General features: G+C 46.5%; 1 protein-coding gene across 1 annotated transcript; it reads right to left on the reverse strand.

The window, feature by feature from the left end:
• Positions 1-23,293: 23,293 nt before the first annotated feature.
• LOC309802698 (gamma-taxilin-like) lies at positions 23,294-24,141 on the reverse strand (the record flags this gene model as incomplete). The annotated part of the gene is given in 2 exon segments (XM_082618453.1): positions 23,294-24,063; positions 24,066-24,141. Coding segments are annotated over 2 exon segments (846 nt in total).
• Positions 24,142-24,804: the final 663 nt, after the last annotated feature.

Raw genomic sequence — 24,804 nt, forward strand, 5'->3', positions numbered from 1 at the left:
CATGGTGGAAGGGGCAGGGAGCTCCCTATGGTCTCTTTTATAAGGGCACTAATCCCACTCATGAGGGGTCCGCCCTCATGACCAAATCATCCTCCTCATACCATAATATTGGGGGTTAGGATTTCAACATATGAATTTGGTTGGGAGGGACATAAACACTGAGTATTTCGCGAATGGAGAAGAGTGGATAGACAAGAAATACTTGATACAACTGAGAGGCCTAAGATCTTGGATGTGAGCAGGAGAGAGTGAAGCAGGAGAGAGAGAGGAGTCTTTGCTGCTCTCAACAAATGTTTTTGTTTGGTTGGTTTTTTCTTTGTTTGTTTTTGTTATGTTTTGTTTGGCCACGCAGCTTGCAGGATCTTAGTTCCCCGACCAGGGATTGAACCTGCACCGTCAGCAGTGAAAACGCAGAGTCCTAACCCCTGGACTGCCAGGGAATTCCCTCAACAAATGTTTGATATGGGACAGACCATGCACTTTACCTATATTATTTAAGCTCCACCTGTGATGTGAGAATGTCTCCATCTTACAGAGAAAACCGACTAATGATCAGAGAGGTAGCTACCTAGTCCAAAGTTATATGTGACTCCTAAAACCATGCCTTTAACCCAGTGGTTCTCAACCCTGGGATAGTTGCGTGCGCGTGTGCGCGCGCGCACACACACACACACACACACGATATTTGGCAATGTCTGGAGACATTTTTTTTTTTTTTTTTTTGCGGTACGCGGGCCTCTCACTCTTGTGGCCTCTCCCGTGGCCGAGCACAGGCTCCGGATGCGCAGGCTCAGCGGCCATGGCTCACGGTCTCAGTCGCTCCGGGGCATGTGGGATCCTCCCGGACCGGGACGCGAACCCGTGTCCCCTGCATCGGCAGGCGGACTCTCAACCACTGCGCCACCAGGGAAGCCCTGGAGACATTTTTGGTTGTCATAATTGCTGGGTTACTATTAGCATCCAGTGGATAAAGGCCAGGGATACTGCTAAACATCCCACAGTGGACAGGACAGTCTCCCTACAACAAAGAATGATCCAGCCCAAAATATCAGCCATACCTAGGTTAAGAACCAGTGTTTTAGCCATAGATTTCTAGTTTAGAGGATCTGGTGAATGGTGGAAGTACAATCCATTGAGATAAAGAATTTTAGGTTTGGGAGCAGAATCATGGATTGAGTTTGAACCCACTGAACTGGAAGTGCTCTGAGAATGTCCAGAGTCAGCTGTCCAGCAAGCAGGTGATGGCACAGCCCTGACCTGAGGGGAAACAGTGTCTGAAAGTCATCTGACTACGGATAGTATGGACACCATGAGAGCTCTTCTTCTGCTGAGAAGAGCGCCCAGCAGAACCCAGAGAATCAGGACTTAGAAAGGAAGTGTAAAGAACAAGGACCCCTGGAAAGAGAGGAAGTGGTCGGCAGGAGCGCAGGACAACATGGTGTCATAAAAATCCAGAGTGAAGCTTCAAAGTGAGGGGCATCAGCAACGTCGGATATGGCAGAGAAGCCGGGAAAGTAAGGCCTGAAAAGTTGGTTTTAGACTCGTACAGTATGCACACTTTGGTTTTTGGATTTTTCACTCAGTTTAATGTCTGTGAGATTTGTTTATGTTGTGGTTTGTATCAGTAGTTGATTTTTTCTTTGTTTTTCGTTTTCTCTTTTTCCCTCCTGTGTAGTATTCCATTGTATAAGCATGTGCTAAGTAATTTATCTACTCTCCTGTCAATGCATTTGCATTGTTTCCAATTTTAAACTATGAATAAAGCTGCTATGAACAGTTTTATATTTTTATGTGTGTTTTTGATGAACATATGCATTAATTTCTCTTGGGTATATATATACCTAGGAAGGGAGTTGTTGCATCATAGAGTAGATATATGTTTCATTTTAGTGGCTATTGCCAGTTTTTCAAACTGGCTGTAACAATTTACTCTCCAAGCAGCAGGATGTGAGAATTTCAGTTGCTCCACATTCTCCCACCACTTGGTGTTATCAAAAAGAAAAAAAAATTTTTTTTTAAATTTTAGCCATGAAGATGGGTGAGTAGTGGTCTCTTCTTATGGGTTTAATCTGTTCATATGATTATTGACCATTTGAATCAATAACTGTCATTCCTACTGCCATTGATAATAGCAATTGATTTTTTTAGCTGCTTAAGATAGATGATGACATGCATATTTTATTAATTTCCCCAAATTTAATTCACTCATTCATTCATTCAACAAATATTTATCAAGCAACTGCTCTATGCACAGCACTGGGCTGGAGAGTAAAGATACAAGAGCAAACAAGAAAGACGTGGTCCTGTCTCTCTTAAGATAGGTAATAGATGCGTAGTAAATATTCCATGAATGATTGTCTGGGGAGGCTGTTTGGCCCCTGATGGGAGCCGTTTTGGTTTCCATTGGAGCAGGTCCATTATGACTTTTCAATAAAAGAAGGTTAAGAAAAACAGCTCCCCCCCAAAAAAAAAAATCCACAGGGTCACATGGGCAGCCCAAGTAAGATAAGATCATAAAGGAAAATGAGAGGGTTCATCTGGGGAACCACCCTGACTCCTTTCTTCCCCGAGGCTCAGCCTTTCTGGCCCCTTTTCCATCCATCCTTTGGATTTCTCTGGATGCGATGACAAAGGAACCAAGACTGTGGGCAGAGGTCTTGCCATTCTACAGGCCAATGGGTGTGACTCGAGACTGAAGGTGTCTGCTCAAGTCAGTGGCCGGGAAGCGAATACTCAGGTCCTTTCCACCAGCTGGGGCTTTCTCTGGAGCTGCTCAAGGAATGGAACTCCCGGCTCCACAGCACCAGGCTCTGGGACGCTAGCCCAGTCCATTACCAGCACTGCAGGCAGCCCCAATCCAGCTGGTGATGAATCACCCAGAAAGCCAGAAGTGCTTTGCTGCTGAAAGAACCTACCTCTGGAATAGATGACCCAACTTCCCTTAGAAAGAGGGAGGAACTATGATGTCTGTGAGTTCTGGAAGTACTTACCAAGCACCTGCTTTGTGCCAGGCAGAATACTAGGAGACTCAAAGAAGAGCCCTGGTCCTCCCAAACCTCCAGGTCTAGCTAGGACCAAACCATGGGCTTCCTCCCCTAGAATTCACCCATCCAATGTATAGTTACTGACGGCACAGTCTGAGGTAAAAATGAACTGGATTGACATATGCAGGGACATAAACAATGCAGAGTGCCACAGCCACTCCAATGCTCCTCAGGCCCTTCTTCTTACCCCGCCATGAGTAACTGACCACACAAGTCCCTGTGGGGAAACACAGACATGTAGGATCTGCAAGATTCTGGAAACTAAAAGCCCAGAGATCTGGGGATTTCCTTCTGACCTCTGACCTCTGACCCTCTGACCTTACAGCCTAAGGCTCCTTATGGGCTCTTCCTAAGAGCTAAGAACATGGCTGTATTTGTAGAAGGCTAGAACAAGAGGGGAAATCACTATGGTTTCTTGGGTTTCTAGCTCAGAAGGTCAGAGGCCTCCATTTTTTCCAGTCCCAGTAGCAATCTAATTCATTAACTCGCTTTCCCCTGAGCTCCCACAGGACACCATTTGTAACTGAGATAGCATTTTTTGCTTTATTGTAGTCCTTTGCCCACATTTCATCTCCCACTGTTCCTATGCAGTCTTACCCCTCTACTGGCCCCCACATAGCCTACTACAGGGCCTAACACACAAAAGGTGCTCCAATTCAATCTTTGCTGAAAGAAAAATGGCCTGAGTCAAATGCCATCTCTGTGCCTCCTTTTCCCCCATCAACCTGTGGGAGGCTCTGGGAAGCCAGTCCTCTGCCATAGTCCATGTAAGCATTTCACCAGTCCCCTGACCTCCCAAGAAACCAGTGCTGGAGAAAGTGACTAGGCCGTCATCCTCCTGCACCCCAGCCGGCAGCTCTCAGACCTCAGGCCTAAGTCCTCAGCCACTGGTACCAGTTCCTGCCCCTCCCACCACAGGCCCATCAGGGGAAGAAAGAAGACAATCAACAGTGTCCCTCTTGCAGAATCTTTACTAAAAGACTGGCCTGGAGCAGGCAGAAAACTTTCTTTGGTTCTCATGCTCTGCCCAGCTCTCAGGTCTTAGACCTCAGGTGATGGAACATCTGGCCTGTCTGGTACCCTCTTTTCCATCTTTTCTGCATATATCTCTCCCCCAAAGTCCAGGGGTCAATCCAAGCAGAAGCCTCAGAAATCTCCCCCTCAGATAGCCACCCTGAGGTCAGCTCTGTGAGCAGGAGATAGTCATGCCTGGTGGCTGCCCAACCTGAGCCCTCCAACGAGAGGGGGGAGCTCTCCCCCAGCTATCTCTAGTTCCCAGCAAATACTGGAGCAAAACACCCAAATCACAGCTGGGAAATTCCTGGTGAGTAGTATACCCCAACCTCCACCCCCTTGGGAGGTGGCAAGGGAGTGAGTTCCATGGGTGTCTGATCAACCCCAGCTTCCCCCTCTTAGCAACTGGGTCCCACTGGTCTTCCACAGAAGCTCAACCCTAGAGACCTTCTAAGGTCACTCCATGGAAATAAAGGGATAGCTTTTTGGGAGCAGGTGTCCTTAACTGGGCACAGGAGGGGGTGAGGGTATCAGAAGACATGAGCTCCTCAGTTTATTCACCTGCAAATTGAGAGAGCCGGACTCACCGCCTGGTCTTTAAGCTCTGAGCTCTGTTCTAAGAATATCCTCCTTAGGCTCCTCCTTCACATGTCCAATGACAAGAGGGTTTGAGTCTTTGGAAACAGTGTTTCTCAATCTGGAGTACTCAATTCCTTTATAAGGGATACAAATTTTCACAAAGTTACTTAATTTTTGTTTTAATGTTCCTTAAATGTGCACAAACATAAAACTAGGCACAAGCTCTTTTCTTTTTGGCCACATCACACCGCATGTAGAACTTCCCCAACCAGGGATGGAACTTGTGCCCCTGCAGTGGAAGTGCAGAGTCTTAACCACTGGACCACCAGGGAAGTCCTAGGCACAAACCTTGTAAGGTTGACGATTGAGATAAAATCAAAACAAGCTTACAAATTGTATTTAACAGAAACTATAAAACCGGTAAGACTCAAACAAGCCATATTAATTTAAATGTGACTGTTGCTATTTGCTGAAATTAAACTACAACTCCCAGCATGATGTAAGTTCTGACTGTGGTAGAGCAGGTGCTTCTTTCGCATTCAGGATACCTGTATCACCACGTGCCAGGTGATGACTCAATTCTCCTATTACTTTCTCTATTTGAACCACCACATCAGGGCATCATTTAACCTTCATCTGGTAGGAACACACTGTCATGCACTGAGTTCTCCTCTGCTGTTTTTTCATTAGCACTCCACAATTAAAGTTTTTAAAATTCTTTTTAATCTTTTGCCAACAGGAGCCTTCTCTCAGGTTTCAATGTCCTTACCTCTAACAGAAGGAGAATCACCTTCATCCCACCTACTTCCCAGGATGGCTGTGAAAAATCATTCATTTATCCAACCATTATGTATTGAGTACCTGCTCTGGGCCAGATACAGTTCTAGACACAGAGGGTATAGCAGAGACCAGAACAGACAAAAATCCCTGCCCTATGGAATCACATTCCAATGGGAGAGACCGAGAGTAAGATAAATGAGGAAAATAATATGATAGTATTCAGGAAAAAACTAAGCAAGGAAGGGGAATAGAGGGTGTGGGTTTTCCAACAATACCACGCAATTCTTCACCACCAGCTGGGTGTCCTACACATAATTTAACTCAGTTCTGACACCATCTACCTGGAGACAGTGTCAGATCTCACAGGTCAAGGCTCAGTCCTGTGGGACTTCAAATGCCAGTCGACAGTCAGGGTTGCCACCTGTGCTTCTGACCCACCAGCTATAGAGTCTGAGGTTCTCACGTCCGCCTCCCTGGGTTTGATTACTTTGCTAGAGTGGCTCAGAGAACTCAGAGAAACATTTTACTTACTAGATTACCAGTTTATTATAAAAGGATATAATTCAGGAAGAACCAGATGGAAGAGGTGCATAGGGCAAGGTGTGGAGTTCTGTTTTTGGTTTTGGTTTTTTGGCTGTGCTGTGTGGCATGTGGGATCTTAGTTTCCTGACCAGGGATTGAACGCGCACTCCCTGTATTGGAAGGCAGATTCTTAACCACTGGACCACCAGACAAGTCCCGGGGTGGAGTTTTTATGTCCTCTCTGGGCACACCATCTCCCCAAATCACCGTGTGTTCACCAACCCAGAAACTCTCTGGAAACACCCTCCAACCCCAACCCTGTCCTTGTTGGGTTTTTATGGAGGCTTCATTACATAATCATGATTGATTAAATCATTGGCCACTGGTGATTGATTCAACCTCCAATTGCTCTCATTTCCCTGGAGGTCTCAGGAGTGGGGCTGAAAGTTCCAACTCTCCAATAACACAGTCGGTTCCCCTGGCAACCAGCCCCCATCCTTAGGTGCTTTCCAAAAGTCAGCTCATTAACATAAACTCTGATGTGGTTGAAAGGGGTTTGTCATGAATTTCAAGACATCTTTTCTTTCTTTCTTTCTTTTTTTTTTTTTGTGGTACGCGGGCCTCTCACTGTGGCCTCTCCTGTTGCGGAGCACAGGCTCCGGACGCACAGGCTCAGGGGCCATGGCTCACAGGCCCAGCCGCTCCGCGGCATGTGGGATCTTCCCGGACAGGGGCACGAACCCGTGTCCCCTGCATCGGCAGGTGGACTCTCAACCACTGCGCCACCAGGGAAGCCCTCAAGACATCTTTATTGCTCTTACCACTTAGGAAATTTTGAGGGTTTTAGGAGCTCTGTGCCAGAAACAGGACAAAGAGAAAATATATGTTTCTTATTATAAATCACAATATCACAGAAGAGAAGTAAAGGGAGATTACTTTTTTAAATGGGGTATTTGGGGAAGGTTTCATTGAGTAGGGAACATTTAAGACCTAAGTGACATGAAGAAGGAAAAGCATTTGAGGAACAGCCGGGAGACTAGTGTGGAATCATGAATGTGAGACACATATGGAAAAGTACAGGGCAAATGTGGGTATAATAGATATTCATTGTTTCACTGTCCAGAAACCATTTCCTCTTCTGGCAAATGTACCTTGATTTTCCTCTAGGGAGGCACTTCCCCTACCCTGGTCCCTGCGCTGCAGGTAGAGTTGACCCCACCCCTAAGCACCAGGGCTGGGCAATGATGGGCCTGGCCAATCAAGCACAACGATTGGTTTAGGACTGTGCACGAGACCCAATCAGAATCAAAGACACACAATAAGACTCTTGCTGGCATGCCTGGGAGAGAGAGAGGCACACAGTCTCTTCCCCTGGAGATCCCAGCAGTAAGGATGATAGGAGCCTGGAGCTTTCAGGAGCTACCACATGGAATCTAAGGGAAAAAGCCAGGGCAGAGGAAGACAGTTCTAAGAGGGGAAGAAAAACTGAGTCCTGGTGACATCTTTTGAGTCCCTGCATGAAGTTGTACCACTTCTGGAATTCTCAGTTATGTGCGTCAATGTATTAATTTTTTAAAGTTGGTGTGTTATTCATTTTAATATTTGAGAATAAAACCAGAGCACATAGGATACGGCAGATAAATTCAGTAAGATTCTCTTAAAGACCGTATACACTTTTACCCATGGAAAAATTACAGGGTTTTTGTTGCATCTATAGTCACATGTTTTCATTTATTTCTTAATATGTTTCCTTTTAAAGGATTTTTGTTCATCTGAATCTGGTGACATGTTCTGTTTCTCTCCTATCTTTTTTATTTTTAAAAATTTTTAAATTTATTTTATTTTATTTTTATTTGCTTAAGCTGGTATATCAGATTAGTTATTTATTGATGCATAAGAAAGTACTGCAATACTTAGTGGATGAAAAGAGCAAACATTAATTATCTCACTATTTCTGTAGGTCAAGGTTTGGGAGTGGTGTAAGCTGAATGATCCTGGCTCAGTGTCTCTCACTGGATTTCAGTCTGGATGTTCGCAAGGACCCTGAAGTCCTGACTGGGCTTTCGTGATGGTTTCACCCATGTGGCTGTTGGCAGGAGGCCTCATTTCCTGGTCATTGAGCTCTCTGTAGGCTGATTGAGTGTCCTTACAACATGGCAGCTGATTTCCTCCAGAACGTGTCATCCAAAAGAGCAAGTGAGGGGGGCCTTTTATGACCTCGACTCTGAAGTGCACATTGTCACTTCCACTTGTTCTATTTGTTAGAAGTGAGTTACTAAGTCCAGCCTACAATCAAAGGGAGGGAATAAGTCTCTCCCTCTTGAAGGGATGAAGACCAAAGAATTTGTGGACATATTTTAAAACCACCGCACCTAGTTTGAGTTTGGTATTCTGCCACTTGCAACCAATAGACTTCTGATTGATAGATACTTAGGAGTTTAGCACTATTGTATTAGTGGTGTTATAATGTGGCTTGTGGTAAAACAAACAAACAAAAAACCAGTAGCCAAGAAAGTGGCAACAAACCTTATCTTATAAATGCCAATTTGATCCTGTCCTACCTAAGCTCAAAAACCTCCAATGGCCCTCATTGTCCAAAAGTCCAAAATTCTTCACATCAGGCGCAAAGCCCACCATGGCCTGGTCCCTGTGTCCTCACTCCCACTCTCCCACAAACTCTCTGCTTCAGAATCTCCAAGCTGCTTGCTCTCCTCTGAATAAGCCATATTTCCTTGTGTCCATGCCTTCGTCCATGCTGTTCAAACTTCTCCCTGTAGATCTCTGCTCATCTCTCAAACTCGACTCAAATGTCACCTCTCCCGTGAAGATTTCTCTGACTTCACCCTCAAAAATGATGATACTACTATATTGATGTCTATTGAGTGTCAGGTGCTTCATATTTGTTATGTCCAATTCTTAAATCCATAGCCCTGAAGTTATGTGCTATTTCTGTTATTCCATTTTACAAATAAGAAGATTCAGGTTCCTCCAGAGAGGATGAGAAATGTGTTTATGGTCATCCAGCTGGTAAGTGGCAGGGCAAATATTGGTACACCTTAGATAGATAGTTAGTTAGTTATTCCTTCCTTTGCTCCTAAACCACCATGTTCATACAACCTGAGTATAGTTATAGGTGAATCTGGCTCCCCTGAGGACCATGAACTACTTGGGGGCCTGGACCCCCTGTCTTGTATAGTCGCCCTTCATAGAGCATTTCACCGCATGTGTTAGACACAGGGATTAATGTTGTCCATTTTCCAGATGAGGAAATCAAGCCTCAGAGGAATTAAATGGTCAAGGTCTGACTCTAGATTTCCTGCCTGCACGAGGTGTAGCAAGTACTTGGTGTGCACTCATTGGAAGGCACAACTGGGGTGAAGGAGCGAATGAGAACCGGGCGGCCCCCAGGAGCCCATCCCCCACCATCTCCAGCTGGGGGCTGGGGGGCTGCTGTTTACCTGCTTCTGGTTGAATGGGAGTTGGAGGGGTCGGGGGCCCACAGACAAGAAGAGTGGAAATAATCCAACTGGAAGCCAATGGTCGGCTTCTGGTACTGGCTCAGCTTCCATCCAACTGGATGACTTTGGGTGGGTCTTTCCACCCCTTGGGACCTCCTTTTCTAATGTCACATGAAGGGGAAGTGCTAAGATACCACCAAGTAATGCCAGGTGGGATTTGAGATGACCCCACACAGAAAGGGGCAGCCCAGACCCTTGTGGGGTCCAGCAGCTCCTCAGGAGGCCAGGGCCCAGGGCTCCTCTACAACTGGCACGCTGCTTGCTCTGGTGACCAAGGTGGGCCTCTGGCCTGGACTGAGTGAATGCCCACTCCCTGTGGGTCACCCCAGCTTCTCGGCACTCCACTCAGAGTACTCTATCTCATGTAAGAAGCTGAGATGAGCTTTCACCCCACGTGTCTTACCTTGAATGTGTTCAAGTTAAATTTTAGCTGCCATCCTTGCCTGGGACGCCAGAGGACACGAATTCCATCTGGAGTTTCTCACAGGCTTCACACCGCCTTGGCTAGCCAAACCGTGTTTGGATCAACGGCAACTTCATCAACTCATCTCCAACCCCAACCCTTACTAAATGCATTAGCGCAACAAGAGCCCCAGGGTTGACATTTGTGGCATCCGTTGTTATGGCTGTTATACAGACACAAACAAGAGCCGGGGTAATAATTCGCAGTGAAGTGGTTCTTCAGCCAGAGGGCCGGAGGACTCTGGGAATCATGACCTCCTGGCCTGCCTGGCAGCCTCTCACTAGCCTTTTCTTCAAGTCCCTCTTCCAGGCTCTGCCTTCTGGGACGCCCTCCTCCACATTCTCTCTAACTCTATTTTGGCTCCAGCTTAAGACCATGTTCCCAGGTTCCAGCCTGGAGAAGCCTCATAAGGGACACTGTCCAGGCCTCAAAGATCTTCCTGTCTCCCACTTGCTCCATCATACTGAGTAAGTCCCTTCACTGACCTGTTTCTCTAGATGCTCAGAAGGAAGAATTATTAACAGTGAATGTGTTGAAGTGTTTTCAAATACTTAGGATGGAAAAAGAACCTGGGTAAATATAATCTTAAACCTGGTATATGGCTCACTGTGGTTGTTGGTGCCCCCTGCTCCTGGCTGGCCCAAGGTAAAGTACAAGCTGTCCTTAGAGAATTATTTTGGTTACGTTCATATAAACTTAGCTGTTGGGCGTTGCTATTGGTGTCTTTCTTATTTTCTTTCCTTTCCTTTGTTCTTCCTCCTTTCCTTTCTTTCTACCATCTGAAAGTCAGAATACATTTGCCGTCACACAAAAACTACCCAGTTGGGGCTTCCCTGGTGGCGCAGTGGTTGAGAGTCCGCCTGCCGATGCAGGGGATACGGGTTCGTGCCCCGGTCCAGGAGGATCCCACATGCCGCGGAGCGGCTGGGCCCGTGAGCCATGGCCGCTGAGCCTGCGCGTCTAGAGGCTGTGCTCCGCAACGGGAGAGGCCACAAACCGCAAAAAAAAAAAAACAAAAAAAAACTACCCAGCCTATGGCCAAGAAGAAGCTAACCTACCCCCTAGATCTCTCCAAAATATTTTGGGAACCACAGCAGGTCAAAATGTGTGAGCCAGTCAAACACCTTTCCTTGAATTATTTTGGAAATAGACCTGCAGGCGGAAGGAGATTATCTGGAGTAAGAAAGGAATGTGCAAGGTGGTAGGGAAAGAAATGGAGATTAGAGAGACAGGGTCTCCAGCAAATACAGCCTTCTCTACAAAACAATGGTGTGGCTTGACAACCAAAGGAATAATGTGGGTTCTGAGATATTTTCAAGTGCTTAAAAAAAGAAGTGACTGCAGAATCAGGGAAGGCCAGTGTGTATGTTTAACTCCCCCATAAATATCGATTTGTCCAACTTCCTGTAATGAGGTGGATAGACCTAGAGTCTGTCATACAGAGTGAAGTAAGTCAGAAAGAGAAAGACAAATACCATATGCTAACACATATATATGGAATTTAAGGGAAAAAAATGTCATGAAGAACTTAAGGGTAAAACAGAAATAAAGACACAGACCTACTTGAGAATGGACTTGAGGATATGGGGAGGGGGAAGGGTAAGCTGTGACAAAGCGAGAGAGAGGCATGGACATATATACACTACCAAACGTAAGGTAGATAGCTAGTGGGAAGCGGCTGCATAGCACAGGGAGATCAGCTTGGTGCTTTGTGACCGACTAGAGGGGTGGGATAGGGAGGGAGGGAGGGAGACGCAAGAGGGAGGGGATATGGGAACAGATGTATACGTATGACTGATTCACTTTGTTATAAAGCAGAAACTAAAAAAAAAAAAAGAACCAGGGAAAGAATCACAGCTCTTAGATCGAGGTACATGCTGGCCCAGATGGGGAAGGGGGATGGAGATGGAGCTGCCACCTGGACAGGATGAGCTGCAGAAGAGACAGAGACATGGGGAGGAAGGAGGGAAGGAGGCGAGCAGAGCTGGAGTGTGCAAGATCCAGAGAGGGCAGGGCAGCGCACATCGGAGGGGGTGACGTTGGCCCTGACTCTGAAACATTTTCTCCATCTGCAAAATGGGGATATTGGCAATGTCTCTGAGGCAAGGTGATGATTAGTCAGGGTTCTCCAGAGAAACAGAACCAGTGGGCTGTCTATAAATAGAGAAAGAAGTTTGTTATAAGGAATTGGCTCACGTGATTAAGGAGGTGAGCGAGTCCCAAGATCTGAAGGCCAGCAGCTCAAGACCCAGGAAAGGCTGAGGTTTCAGTTTGAATCCAAGGGCAGAAAAAAAGCCAACATCCCAGTTTGAAGGCCATCAGGCAGGCAGAATTCTCTCTTACTCAGAGGATGGTCAGGCTTTTTGTTCTATTTAGGCCTTTGACTGATTGGATGAGGCCCACTCACATTAAAGAGGGCAACCTGCTCCACTCCGTCTACTGATTTAAATGCTAATCTCATCTAAAGACACCCTCACGGACACCTCCAGAATAATGTTTGACAAAATATCTGGGCACCTGTGGCTCAATCAAGTTGACCCATAAAATTATCCATCACGCAACGTTATGTTGAGGATGGACAAAATGAACTTGCATCTGTGGAATCAATATATTTGTATCCATGTGTATAGATGGTAGTCAATTGAGTTAATCACTACAGCTGTGCCTGTTTCTTGGCCTGAAATTCCCTCCTGTTGTTTTCTAGGTAAAGTATGCCCTGGAGGGCTTCCCTGGGAGCGCAGTGGTTGAGAATCCACCTGCTGATGCAGGGGACACGGGTTCGTGCCCCGGTCCGGGGAGATCCCACATGCCGCGGAGCGGCTGGGCCCGTGAGCCATGGCCGCTGAGCCTGCACGTCCGGAGCCTGTGCTCCGCAACGGGAGAGGCCACAACAGTGAGAGGCCCGTGTACCACAAAAAAAAAAAAAAAAATATATATATATATATATATATGTCCTGGAGCTGAGGGAAGGGGGTAGGGACAGCCATGGAAGGGAAAGGTAAGGGGACTAACAACCAGATAAATATTTCTGTTAGTGGCAGAAGGGTAATGGAGAGCCAGGACCACAGCATCTGGGGCTTAAGAAAAAGAGACATCTAGAGAAGCTTAAATATAGGGCTACAGGGAGAGGGACTGAGGCCAGGCCTTGGCGAGTCGGTGGACTCTCCCCTGGGGAGCCACAGTGGAGACAATCCCTGCCTTGGCTCCTTGAGGCCTGTTATTCCTATCAGTCTCAGTGCCAGGGCAGGAGGGCAACCCATCCTCATGTCCTCAGCTACAGGTTATATAAAACATGCACTTTTTTTTTTTTCTTTGGCCCACGCCACACAGCATGTGAGATCTTAGTTCCCCAGCCAGGGATCAAACCCATGCCCCTGAAGTGGAAACGCAGAGTCTTAACCACTGGACCACCAGGGAAGTCCCAAAACATCAGCATTATACGTACACAGTACCTATAAGGTTAGAAATTAAATTAGACGAGGATTCAAAATCTTTGTTCTTATCAGAAACAAGACAGCAATAGAGGCGGCCTCACGCCACAGGCTTCCTCTGGCCCTCCGAATTCTGAAGGAGGTGGGCAGGGGTGCCTGTCTCAATGCCTGGGAGGTAAGATCTCCTGGAAAGTTGGATATCTTACTCCATTATAGTAGGGCTGATGTCATGGTTCCAGAAGTATGTACTTCTAACGATCTAAGTGCAAGTTGAGAGAATGTCCACAGACACGGGCCTCTCATAGTTCTGGGCCTGACTCCACGTCCCCAAGTCCATGCCCTCATGTGGGAGCCGAGCAGAGCAGCACTCAGGGCATCACCTGCGCCGAGCTCTCCAGCATTCCTTTTTTTTTTTTTGCGGTACGCGGGCCTCACTGCTGTAGCCTCTCCCATTGTGGAGCACAGGCTCCGGACGCGGGCAGGCTCAGCGGCCATGGCTCACAGGCCCAGCCGCTCCCCGGCATGTGGGATCTTCCCGGACCGGGGCACAAACCCGCATCCCCTGCATCGGCAGGCGGACTCCCAACCACTGCGCCCCCAGCATTCCTTTTGTCACAAGAAATCAACCATTATTATGGGTGATGGGCAACATTTACACAACTGGGCAGATTTCAGAGACCTGCTGGGACCCCACAGGGGACCCATTTGGGTCAAGTAGGGTGGGCATGTCCAGAGGAACCAAGGGGCAGGTGGACAGTGGCTTAACGCCCAGCTCTAGAATATGGTTCCTGTGCTACCCTGGGCTACTTACCCAGACTCTCCAGGTTTAATTTCTCCTCTCTTCTGAACACAGCAGTTCTCAACCCTGGTTAAAATCACTTGAGGAACTTCAAAAAGACAACCACACCTGGGCCCTAACCCAGGCTGATAAAATTAGACTCTCTGGGGGTAGAACCTGGGAACTGGTACCTTAGAATCATTTCAGGTGATTCTAATGTGCATTTCCATTTGTTTCTATTTTGCAGTTTCTAATCTGCTGGGTTGGCATCCAGATAACTACGCTTGGGAGGATGGAGTGTGGAGAGAGGTAGCGATGAGGCCGATTTTATGTGGCTGCAGGACTCGAACTGGAGTCACAGGAGCAGATTACAAGGAGGCAGATTTCGGTTCTGACTCGGAAGAAATTTCTGACCATTCCTGAAACACCTCTTCTGGAATTGGCTTCAAAATGGCCAGCCTATGAACCACACAAGATGATCCGTTGTGTGTAAATTTATATTGAGCACGCCTAATTTTGCAGATAGATACATTAACTAGTTGAGCAGACTTTACTCCAAATAGCTTCTGGCTGTTTCCAAAATTCAAATCCATTCCCAAGAGCAATCACAGTGTCACTTACTGCAAGTTCCTTACCTCTCTAACAGTCCAGGGTTCCCTCCGTAAGATGGTTGTGAGGCTCAGCCACATGCCTCACTGTGGTAAGATTTCAGTGAAATAAGGAAGCAATGTGAAAGCTCCAGATTCCACTGATTGAACCTAAATGAAGGTGAATCCTCAGGCCATCAGTGAAGATCTGAAAAGACGGCATTTATTCCTAGTTCTGAAAGTAGTTTTAAGCCTGGAGTGGAGAGATCTGGGCCTGGGTCGGACTCCATCTTCCTCACCCAGTAGTGACGTGACTTGATCTCTCTGAACCTCAGTTTCCTCCTCCATTAATGGGACTGGGAGGGTCAAATGGGAAACACTCACACAGATCTTAGCACAGAGCCTAACATTTGGCAAATGCTCCATATATGCTGATACCTTGTTAATTATGATCACCCTTGAAGTGACTCCATAGCCTACCTAGGTGAAGGGGATAAGCCTTGTGTGGATGTGTACGTCTGGAATGTGGCCCCACCTCTCTGTGGTCACAGCTCCTGGAGGTCCGCTGACTTCCATTCAAGTCCTAGGCCTTTGGCTCAGGAGCTCTACTCTTGTAGAGCATGTCTGGGCGTGAGAACAGAAGCCAAGGCAAGTGTTTGTTTTGGAACAAAGAAAGGACAAGGATGGATTTCTGGAGGCGCTGGCCATTTCCGAGGAAGGAGTCATCTGTTTCTCATAAGATGGAGAGGTGGGGTGGAATCCATTTTCCTGAACTGTCTCGTACAGCTCCTGTGGGTCAGGAGAGGAGCTGAGGGAGGAGTAGGCCCCTCCACAGCCAGGCCTAGACTTTGAAAATGGACTTGCATTTCTTTTCTGTCTTCCAAGGCTAGGCGAAAAGCGTTTCTGAGTTGTGTGCTCCCATCTTCTCCATAACTGGATGAGGGTGTGTGTGTGTGTGTGTGTGTGTGTGTGAGGAGAGACAGTGTGTGTGCAGGGGAAATGTTGCTGGGGAAGGTGTCTAGGTGAGCAATCCTGAGTCACTGGTTCTGGAAAATACCACCAGAGCCCTGACTTAAATTTGTAAGGGCTCTTTAACTTCTCTCCCTCACTGTGGGTTTCAAGAAACTGCTTTCCTGGACTACCCTGGTAGCGCAGTGGTTAAGAATCCGCCTGCCAATGCAGGGGACCATGGGTTCGAGCCCTGGTCAGGAAAGATTCCCACATGCTGCGGAGCAACTAAGCCCGTACGCCACAACTACTGAGCCTGAGCTCTAGAGCCCGCAAGCCACAACTACTGAGCCCACGTGCCACAACTATTGAGTTCACGTGCTGCAACTACTGAAGCCCGTGTGCCACAGCTACTGAAGCCGGCACACCTAGAGCTCGTGTTCCACAAGAGAAGCCACCGCAATGAGAAGCCCACGCACCGCAATGAAGAGTAGCCCCCGCTCACCACAACTAGAGAAAGCCCGTGTGCAGCAACGAAGACCCAACACAACCAAAAATAAATAAATAAAATACGTAAGTTTAAAAAAGAAGAAAGAAAGAAACTGCTTTCCTGATGTAGCTAAAAGTGTCAGCCTGGCTGCACAAACCCCTGCACAGAACCACCCTCAAACACACCCAGCCATCATTAACAAGGGGAAGGTGATTTTCCACAGGGGTTTTGTTCCTCCCCATTCAACATTCAGGTTCATGTTTTGCTTTAGCACCACCAACATTTCATTAAACCTTACTCAAAAAAAAAAAAGGGCTTCCCTGGTGGCACAGTGGTAGAGAGTCTGCCTGCCAATGCAGGGGACAGTCGGGTTCGTGCCCCGGTCTGGGAAGATCCCACATGCCGCAGAGTGGCTGGGCCTGTGAGCCATGGCCGCTGAGCCTGCGCGTCCGGAGCCTGTGCTCCGCAAGGGGAGAGGCCACAACAGTGAGAGGCCCGCGTACCGCGGAAAAAAAAAAAAAAAGGCACCCACAGCTCAGAATTTGTTTTGAATTAATTATTTTATTTTTATTATTTTGTTGTTGTTAAAGAGTCGAGGGATGGACCAGGTGAGGTTCAGAGGCCCTACTGCATGCTGATGTTCCCAAATGTTTCACGCCGCTTGGAGTGGAGGGGCAATGGTAGCTCCCTCCCAACTCCCAACCATTCACCAGCCCCACCCCTGCCCCCTGCTGTGGATGGAAGACGATGGTGGCAATGGTGCAGGGAAAGCGGAGTTGTCACAGCTCGTTGTAAACAGATGTGAGGGGCTGTCAGTGCCACATCTCTCAACAAACCCAAATTACCACCCCAGGATTTCCACAGAAAGGACTGGGAAGTGTGGAGAGACGGAACTCATAATACCTGCAGCTTAATAAGGATGGCATGCCTGCTTCCATGAGGAACTACTGATCTCATAGCTATGCTCCAGAGGTCCATGGGAAGGTCTGGTTGGGTGGCCTTATGTGACTTTACCAAGAATGACCATCTTGCAAGGGGTGGGCAAGAATGAAACATTTAGTGAGTCCCTTCTATGAGCCAACATGGAGCTAACAGCTTGACATATATTCTCTATTAAATCTTCACCCCAGCCATGTGAAGTAGGGGAGGGGAAACTGAGACTCAGGTTGTGTGTCAGTCAGGATAGGCGAGGTTGTGCTGTAGTAACAAACAGTCCTAAGAATCTCAGTGGTTTTATACAATTAGTGTGTATTTGCCACTCACAGCAGCCTTCCATGCAGTGACTCCAAGACCCTGGCTGCTTTGATCTCTTGGCCCACCATGTAAACTCAAGGCCTCTGCCATAATTGCCATGGCAGGGGAAGAGAGAGACTGGAGAATCATGCATGAGTTTCTTCTTCAGCCTGGAAGTGAACTTCTGCTGTCATTTCAGTTGCCAGAACTAGTCCTATGGCCCCACCCACCTACAAGTGGGCTGAGTCTTCCATGTTCCAGGAAGGGGAGAAGCACAGGATATTGGTGAGCATAGGTGACGTTGAACACAGGGAGGTTTAATAACTAGCAGGTAGTGGTTGGCAGAACGAAGGTGTAAACTGAGTTCTGCCTAGAATCAAAGCTCAAGGTCTGTCCATGACACTTGGAGCCAGTGAGAGGACCCCTTCCTTCCAACCTCGGTCAGCAGGCCTTGTGTGAGCATCCTTGCGTGACCCGCTGGGCACAAAGGCAGTCATTAAATAGCAGCAATAGACCCTTGTATTTCTACAAAGCCTCCCCATTTTCAAGGCTTCTTAAAGTATGTTGCTTTACCAAATCCCTAAAACACCATAATGAAACAGAAAGGGAAAATTTTGTAGCTCTGCTTCTTGAGCTCCACATCTCAAGAAGCCAAAACCAGAAAGGTGAAGAGACCGGACACGCTCAGAGCTAGTTTTTGAAAAACCCAGACTAGAACCTAATTCTGATAAAACCTCATTTGAAACTCTTCCCAACCCATCCCACTCTCTGTAACTTTAGTATCGGGAAAGACCACCCTTTCCCCCAAAATTATCTCCTCTCTTCTAAAATGCCACCCTCAGGACACCATGCCTTCACTGGACCCTCCTCTGGGGGATGTCATCATTAATGCATGGAAAACAATTAATGTGTCACACTGTAAAGCCTTAGGTTTAAGAACATTTGAGACAGAATTTAGATAATGGACAGAACAGGGTAAATGAGAGAGTCCAGGAAGGTTGTACTGAGAAGCCACTGGGCTTGGTGAGATGTGGATAAAGGGAGAGTCCATTCCAGGTGGAAATTCCTTCCTAATTCTCTCTTTCCTCTGTTCTAGTCTATTGCATTTAAAATTTTACTAAGTGCGTTTCCACATACTATTTTATTTAATTTCCTGAAAAATTCTGTTAGGGAATTGAGAGCTTGGTCAGATCTTTCTTCTCATTGGACAAAAAACTGAAACCTATAGATGATAAAGTGATTTGTCTAACATCAGAGCAAACCAGAGCCTGAACCCAATTAAAGAGGCAAAAATGTTAAAGAGTAATAATTGTCAATTCTTGTGCATATGCGGTAAAACTGTCACATTTAGAGCTACCTGGGAGTGTATAAATTAATACATTTTATAAAAAATCAAGCTTTAGTATGAAATATTTCATACATATAATGGATTTATATATGCATGTGTGATATTTAGAACAATAAAACTCTATATCTATCACCCTGCTTATTACCAGTGTTCTAAAACATTAGGTCACTTTAAATTATAAAAATGACGTATACTCTCGGCACAAAATTCAAATCATGCAGAAGATGGAAACTTTAAAGTCTCTTTTCTCATCCTGTAGACCTCTGAATCCCACTCTCCAGGATAACCACTGTTAACAATTGAACACAAGATCTTAATTAAGTTCATTTTGGAAACAATCCAGAGAGATATATATGTACACACATATATACATCAAGAGTCTAAAAATGTATATAACTTTTGGTCCCGTCACCCCATTGTGGGAATTTATCCCAGGAAAAGACCTCCTAGGATTCCCTCCTTTCCTAGAAATGGCCAAGCTCATTCCCACACAAGTCCTTCCCCTTGTTGTTTCCTCTGTCTGGAAGCCTGTTCCCCCAGATTTGCTCATGGCTGGAAGTCCACTCAAGTCTAAGCTCAGATGTCACCACCCCTGAGAGGTTGCCATGGTCACCTGTCTAGATTGGCTCCCTCTCCCCACAAAACCACCTGGCACAGAGTAGGAATGTACATCTGAGTTAAGAGGATAAATGTCCACTCATGAAACCACCATCTGGTCTACTTAGATAAGGGATATTATTTGACTCACCTTGGAACCCAGGCAGCTACTACTGCAAAGAAACAGTTCTTGCTGGCTTTCAAGACTCTAAGGACCTGGCAGTGTGGAAAGTCACCAGCCAGAGGCCATCCCGACTGTCCTTTCTTCCAGCAGAAAGGCTGCCTTTCAGACGAAGATACTGCAAGGTGGGTGCCTTCCCTCTCAACCTTTTTCATTCTTGGCTTCTAAAACAAACAAGAGGTAAAGAATATCGATGGGTGAGAGTCTCTATCAAAACAACACCTAGTCCTACTTAACTAAGCTGAATAATTTGAACACTCTCAAGTCAGACAATGGAAACATTGAGAGTTTCCACCAAAACAGAAACTTGGCCAAGTGGGAGGGGTATCCAGAAGCCTCCACAGCATTCTGAGTTGGCAGGGGAAGTCTTCTTGCTTAGCCTGGGGGTAGGGAGAAGGGGTGAAGAAGGGAAGCCTAGGTCCTAATCAGAGCTCCACAAACCCTCTCTAACTTTTTTTTTTCCTTATAGCAAAATAAAACATGTTTACAAAATAAATTACATGAGGAAAAAATCAAAACCTCACATAATCCTGCCATCCAGAGAGGCAATATTCTGTGGTGTGTCCCTGCAGTGTTTTTTTTTCATAGCATAATTATGTTTAAAAAAATTAAAATGTGATTATACTATATACTTATTGCCTCATAAACTGCTTTTTTCACTTAATAATATATTGAGGACATTTTTGCTTGCCATTAAATACTACTCAATGCTGTCCATTTTTTTCATAGCTGTTTAGTATCTCATTGTATGGCTGTATCATCTAACAAACACCCAGTCATTGGAGATTTAAGTTGTCCCCAGTTTTTATAAGCAGCTTGTCAATGGCTGTTTCTGAAATGCATTCATGATTATTTCCTTAGGACTAATTTCCAGAAGTGGAATTTCTGTGGTAAAGGGTATGTAAAATTCTAAGTGTTTTTTTATGCAACTGTTGTGGACAGCACATTTATATGTTTGAAGAGCATTAATAGACATGGTTGACTACCTTATTCTTGGTCTCTTTACCTATATTTTTACTGAGTGTAGTGACACAGAGCTAGGAACAGTACATTCAGATGGGAACTTCTGCCTTCAAAGAAGCTTGTAATTTTTTTTAAATTTATTTAATTTATTTAATTCTTTGGCTGCGCTGGGTCTTCGTTGCTGCATGCGGGCTTTTCTCTAGTTGTGGCGAGCAGGGGCTACTCTTCGTTGTGGTGCGCAGGCTTCTCTCTGTGGTGACTTCTCTTGTTGCGGAGCACTGGCTGTAGGCGCACAGGCTTCAGTAGTTGTAGCACGCAGGCTCAGTAGTTGTGGCTCACAGGCTCTAGAGCTCAGGCTCAATAGTTGTGGTGCACAGGGCCTTAGTTGCTCCACGGCATGTAAGGTCTTCCCGGACCAGGGCTCGAACCCATGACCCCTGCATTGGCAGGCGGATTCTTAACCACTGTGCCACTGGGGAAGTTCAGAAGCTTGTATTTTAAACAAAACCTTTTGATTTTTGATCTGGACAAACATAAAGCAAATCAATCAAACAGAAAAAAAATGATCTATTAATTGATCAAATAAGTTAAAGACAAAATTAATGGGAGACCCTGATCTTCTTTGTTTTCTATCATTAAATAATTACTTAACTAATTATTTAATGTGTTAAGTTTGCCATATGTGCATTTATGTTTCACATTTGCCTTTTATGGCACGCACTGATGACTGGCTGCCTAGCAGCCTTTCCCATCTCCTCCATATTCTGCTTCCTATTATGGACAATGAAAAGCCAGAAATTCACTTTCCCAGATGCCCTAGCAGGTGAGGGTGGCAAGTCTTTCCCCAGTTAGAACCAAGGGGACATTTCTTGCAGGGATCTGGGAAATTTTTTCCCTGTTTGACAAAAGGAGAGAGTTCACAAAACAAGCTCTTATCACCTTGGCCCTTCACCCCATTCCCAGGCTTTGAACCTTGTCATATCAGTACATGATTCCAGGAGCTGTGGTAACCGTCTTATAATCATGAGGCAATAAGCATCAGCATTAAAAAAAAAAAAAACCTCTGATAATTGTTAGTCCTCAATTACATCAGGGGAACTGCCGAATCTACCCTGGATTCTAGCTCCCAAAGTAAATATCTTTATGGCTTAAGTTAGTGGTTCTCAATGTTAGTGGTTAGGTGAACACATTCGAATCACTTGGGAATTTTGTTAAAGTAAGACCGATGCAATAGGTCTGAGACTCTGTATTTTTATCGAGATCCCAGTTGATGCTGATGCTGCTGGTTCAGGGACCACACTTTGAGTAGCAAGCATCACTGTTTTATTGGCTTGAGGCATCTTAACTGGTACACCCTTTTTCTGGATGCAAAGGTCACCCTCATTATTTCACAGGTGTGGCTCTGGGAACCATGAAACAGCAGGAAGGATTCTTTCCTAGGGAGGGTCCATTAGCCCTTCTGAATCATCAGCCCCTAGTCAGAACTGGGGCATGCCTAAATTAATGCATTATCCAGTGGTAAAGTCCTGGGTCCTGAAGCTGTAGACTGTCTGCAGATGTGCTGTCCTGCGCTTGCTGCCCCAGCCAGACCAGCTTTTCTGACCAGATCCACCCTGACAGGTAGCCTTAGGCCAAAGGGGCTGTAGCTAGAGCTCATCCTTTCTTTTGGGACCTTTCTCTACCAGCCTCCATCTTGGCTCTGCTCTTTAGGTGACATCTTTCTCTTTGGTTGCTGAAAGTCAGGTTTCCAAAAACAGTAATGGTGAAATTTCAGGCCACAGAGAAAGAACACTGGCAGAATCCCTCCATTTCCTTCAGAGATGTCTACACATTTACGCGTTCTTCCCTCTTTCCTTCAGTCTCAGGGAAGACATGCCGGCCTCCTGCCTAACACAGCAGTCCCCAGTCTGTCACATCTGCTGCTCTGAAACCTCTCAGCAAGGTCATCAGTGACCATCTGGGTTCTCCTTCTTCTCCCAATGGGCTAGTCCATTTCTCTGTTCCCTTGTACAGCAAATCCCTCAGGTAGATCGGTCTGTCCTTGTATCTCCATCTCCTTCTGTCCCATTCACTCTTTTTTTTTTTAATCAGCTATTTTAATCTATCTCTATAAGGGATACAACACACATAAGAGAACATTTTACTAACTTAAAAGGCAGGGGATGTGTCATTTAAAGAACCTAACCCTTTGTTCCTGCCCATTTGACCTCTAAAAGGGAGGAACTTTAAAAAAGCACATGATTGCCTATTTGCATTTAATCTAGACACCACGCCCAGACTTCCCAACTAGCTTGTAGAACTCTTAGTTGGAGGCCAGTGACCAAGATGAGGTGCCACAGACCCTTCCAGTAAACTTTTTACTTCAATCGGGTGTATAAGGGTTTAGAAATAGGTTCGTTTTTTCTCCCAAATACTATAAAACCTCCACTAAAAAGAAATATCTGAAACACAGGCATAACGGAATGATAGTGTAGACCATACAGATTATCACAGACGTCTAAAATACAGTATATTTTGGGGCCAAGTACTTACTCACTTTAGTCTAGACAAGGGGAAAGTCTACGCTAAAATGACAACCTTCCAGCATCACACGGAGGACGAGTAGCGTTTAACACTGTCTCCAAGAAACTGCCTCACGCACCCAAATCCGCTGACTTCTGGGCCATGAGTATGGTCCCCACGAATCCTGCGAGGGAAGGCCAGACTTGCACCACGCATGCACCGAGGTTCTAAAGCGCCCTGGGGGAAGAGTCTCAGTGAATGCTTTTGGCTCGCAGGGAGGGGACACCCCAGCTGGCCTACCTCCTCCCTCAGTGCCTACTGCTCGATGAGCTTCTTCAGCTTTTCGCCCAGCTCCACGTTCTCGTGGCGGAGCTTGGCGTTGTGTATGTCGTGTTGCTCCAGCTGTGCCTGGATTTCATTCAAAGTGATTTGGAAGTGCGCAGTGGCCTCTTTCCGTCTTTCTTCCTCCTCTCGTGTCTGCTGCATATTTTCTTCCTTTAACGTCTTATTGTGACGCTGAAGTTCCCTGCAAAGAGACTCGAGTTTGCTTCTTGCCAAGATAGCCTTGCTGTGTTCACTCTGCAAATGAACTTTCTCTTTCACGATCTGGGCTTGCTTCTTCTGCAGCATCTTCATTTGCTTCTGAATGTTCCTGCTCTCCTCCAGAAGATCGGCATATTTCTTACAGAGAGCTGCCAGCTTTTCTTCTGGAGTTGAAAGGGTGTTTAGGGCTTGCATCAATAATAAGACTTCTTTTCCTAAGGTTTTGTCTTTGTTCCTGTCGCACTCTGAATCTTGCTGACCATCAGGGGGATCTGTTCGAGCCTCTCGCCCAGGAATTTCCTCCCTTGACTCTCGTGTGCAGTACTCTGGGCTCACCAAACTCCTGCCCTTCGTGATAAAGTCACTGTGTGCATCCTCTTCCAAGGAATGCTTGTTACTTGTGCCACCACAGTGTGAGCCTTGATGCTGAAGAATATCATTGGACTGAGAGTTATGCAACATATCCGTTTTCACCCCTAGCCCGCACATTCCAGCTTCTTCCATTGTGCCAATCACAAACTTCTGCCGCGGGCTGCGTCGCCTCCGGCCCGTCCAGCCTCAACTGCCTCCTCGGCAGCGCCGCCTCTTCCCCGCGAAGCCTCCTCTACCCGCGTCGCCATGAGGTGACGGCAGCAGCCAAACAAGCAGCCCGACCCCATTCACTCTTGTACTCACTCTTGTCAAGGTTGCCCATGACCTCCAACTGGCAAGTCTCAGCGTTTTAGGTTGGTCCCTATCTTACCAGCTGATCGAAGCTTTTGGCACAGTTAAGCCCTCCCTCTTTCCTGCCTGTCTGAGCTCACTCCCATCAGCACACCCTACTCACATGGTTTCACTCTTACCCTCACTTGCTCCTCTTTCTCAGTCTCCTGGGTTGGTTCAGCCTCCCCTTCCTGACCTCTCCATGGTGGAGGTCTGGGGCCAAGTCCTCACTTCCCTTCCCCTCCCTTCTAAGTTTCTCCAGGGATCCCACCTCTCCCATGGCTGTCAGTCCCATCTACAAGCTGATGAAATGTTATCTCCAGCTTACCTCCCCTCCCTGGCCTCCACCCCGGGTCTAGACTCACATCTCCAACTCAGAATGCTCAACTTCTCCTCACCTGCACCACTGACTTAGAAGCTCATGCAGCAGGACTTCCTTGGTGGCGCAGTGGTTAAGAATCTGCCTGCCAATGCAGGGGTCATGGGTTCGATCACTGGTCCAGAAAGATCCCACATGCTGCGGAGCAACTAAGCCTGCCCGCCACAACTACTGAGCCTGCACTCTAGAGCCCGCGAGCCAC

Source organism: Mesoplodon mirus, assembly GCF_964341445.2.
Source record: "Mesoplodon mirus genome assembly, chromosome: 4".
Taxonomy (NCBI): domain Eukaryota; kingdom Metazoa; phylum Chordata; class Mammalia; order Artiodactyla; family Ziphiidae; genus Mesoplodon; species Mesoplodon mirus.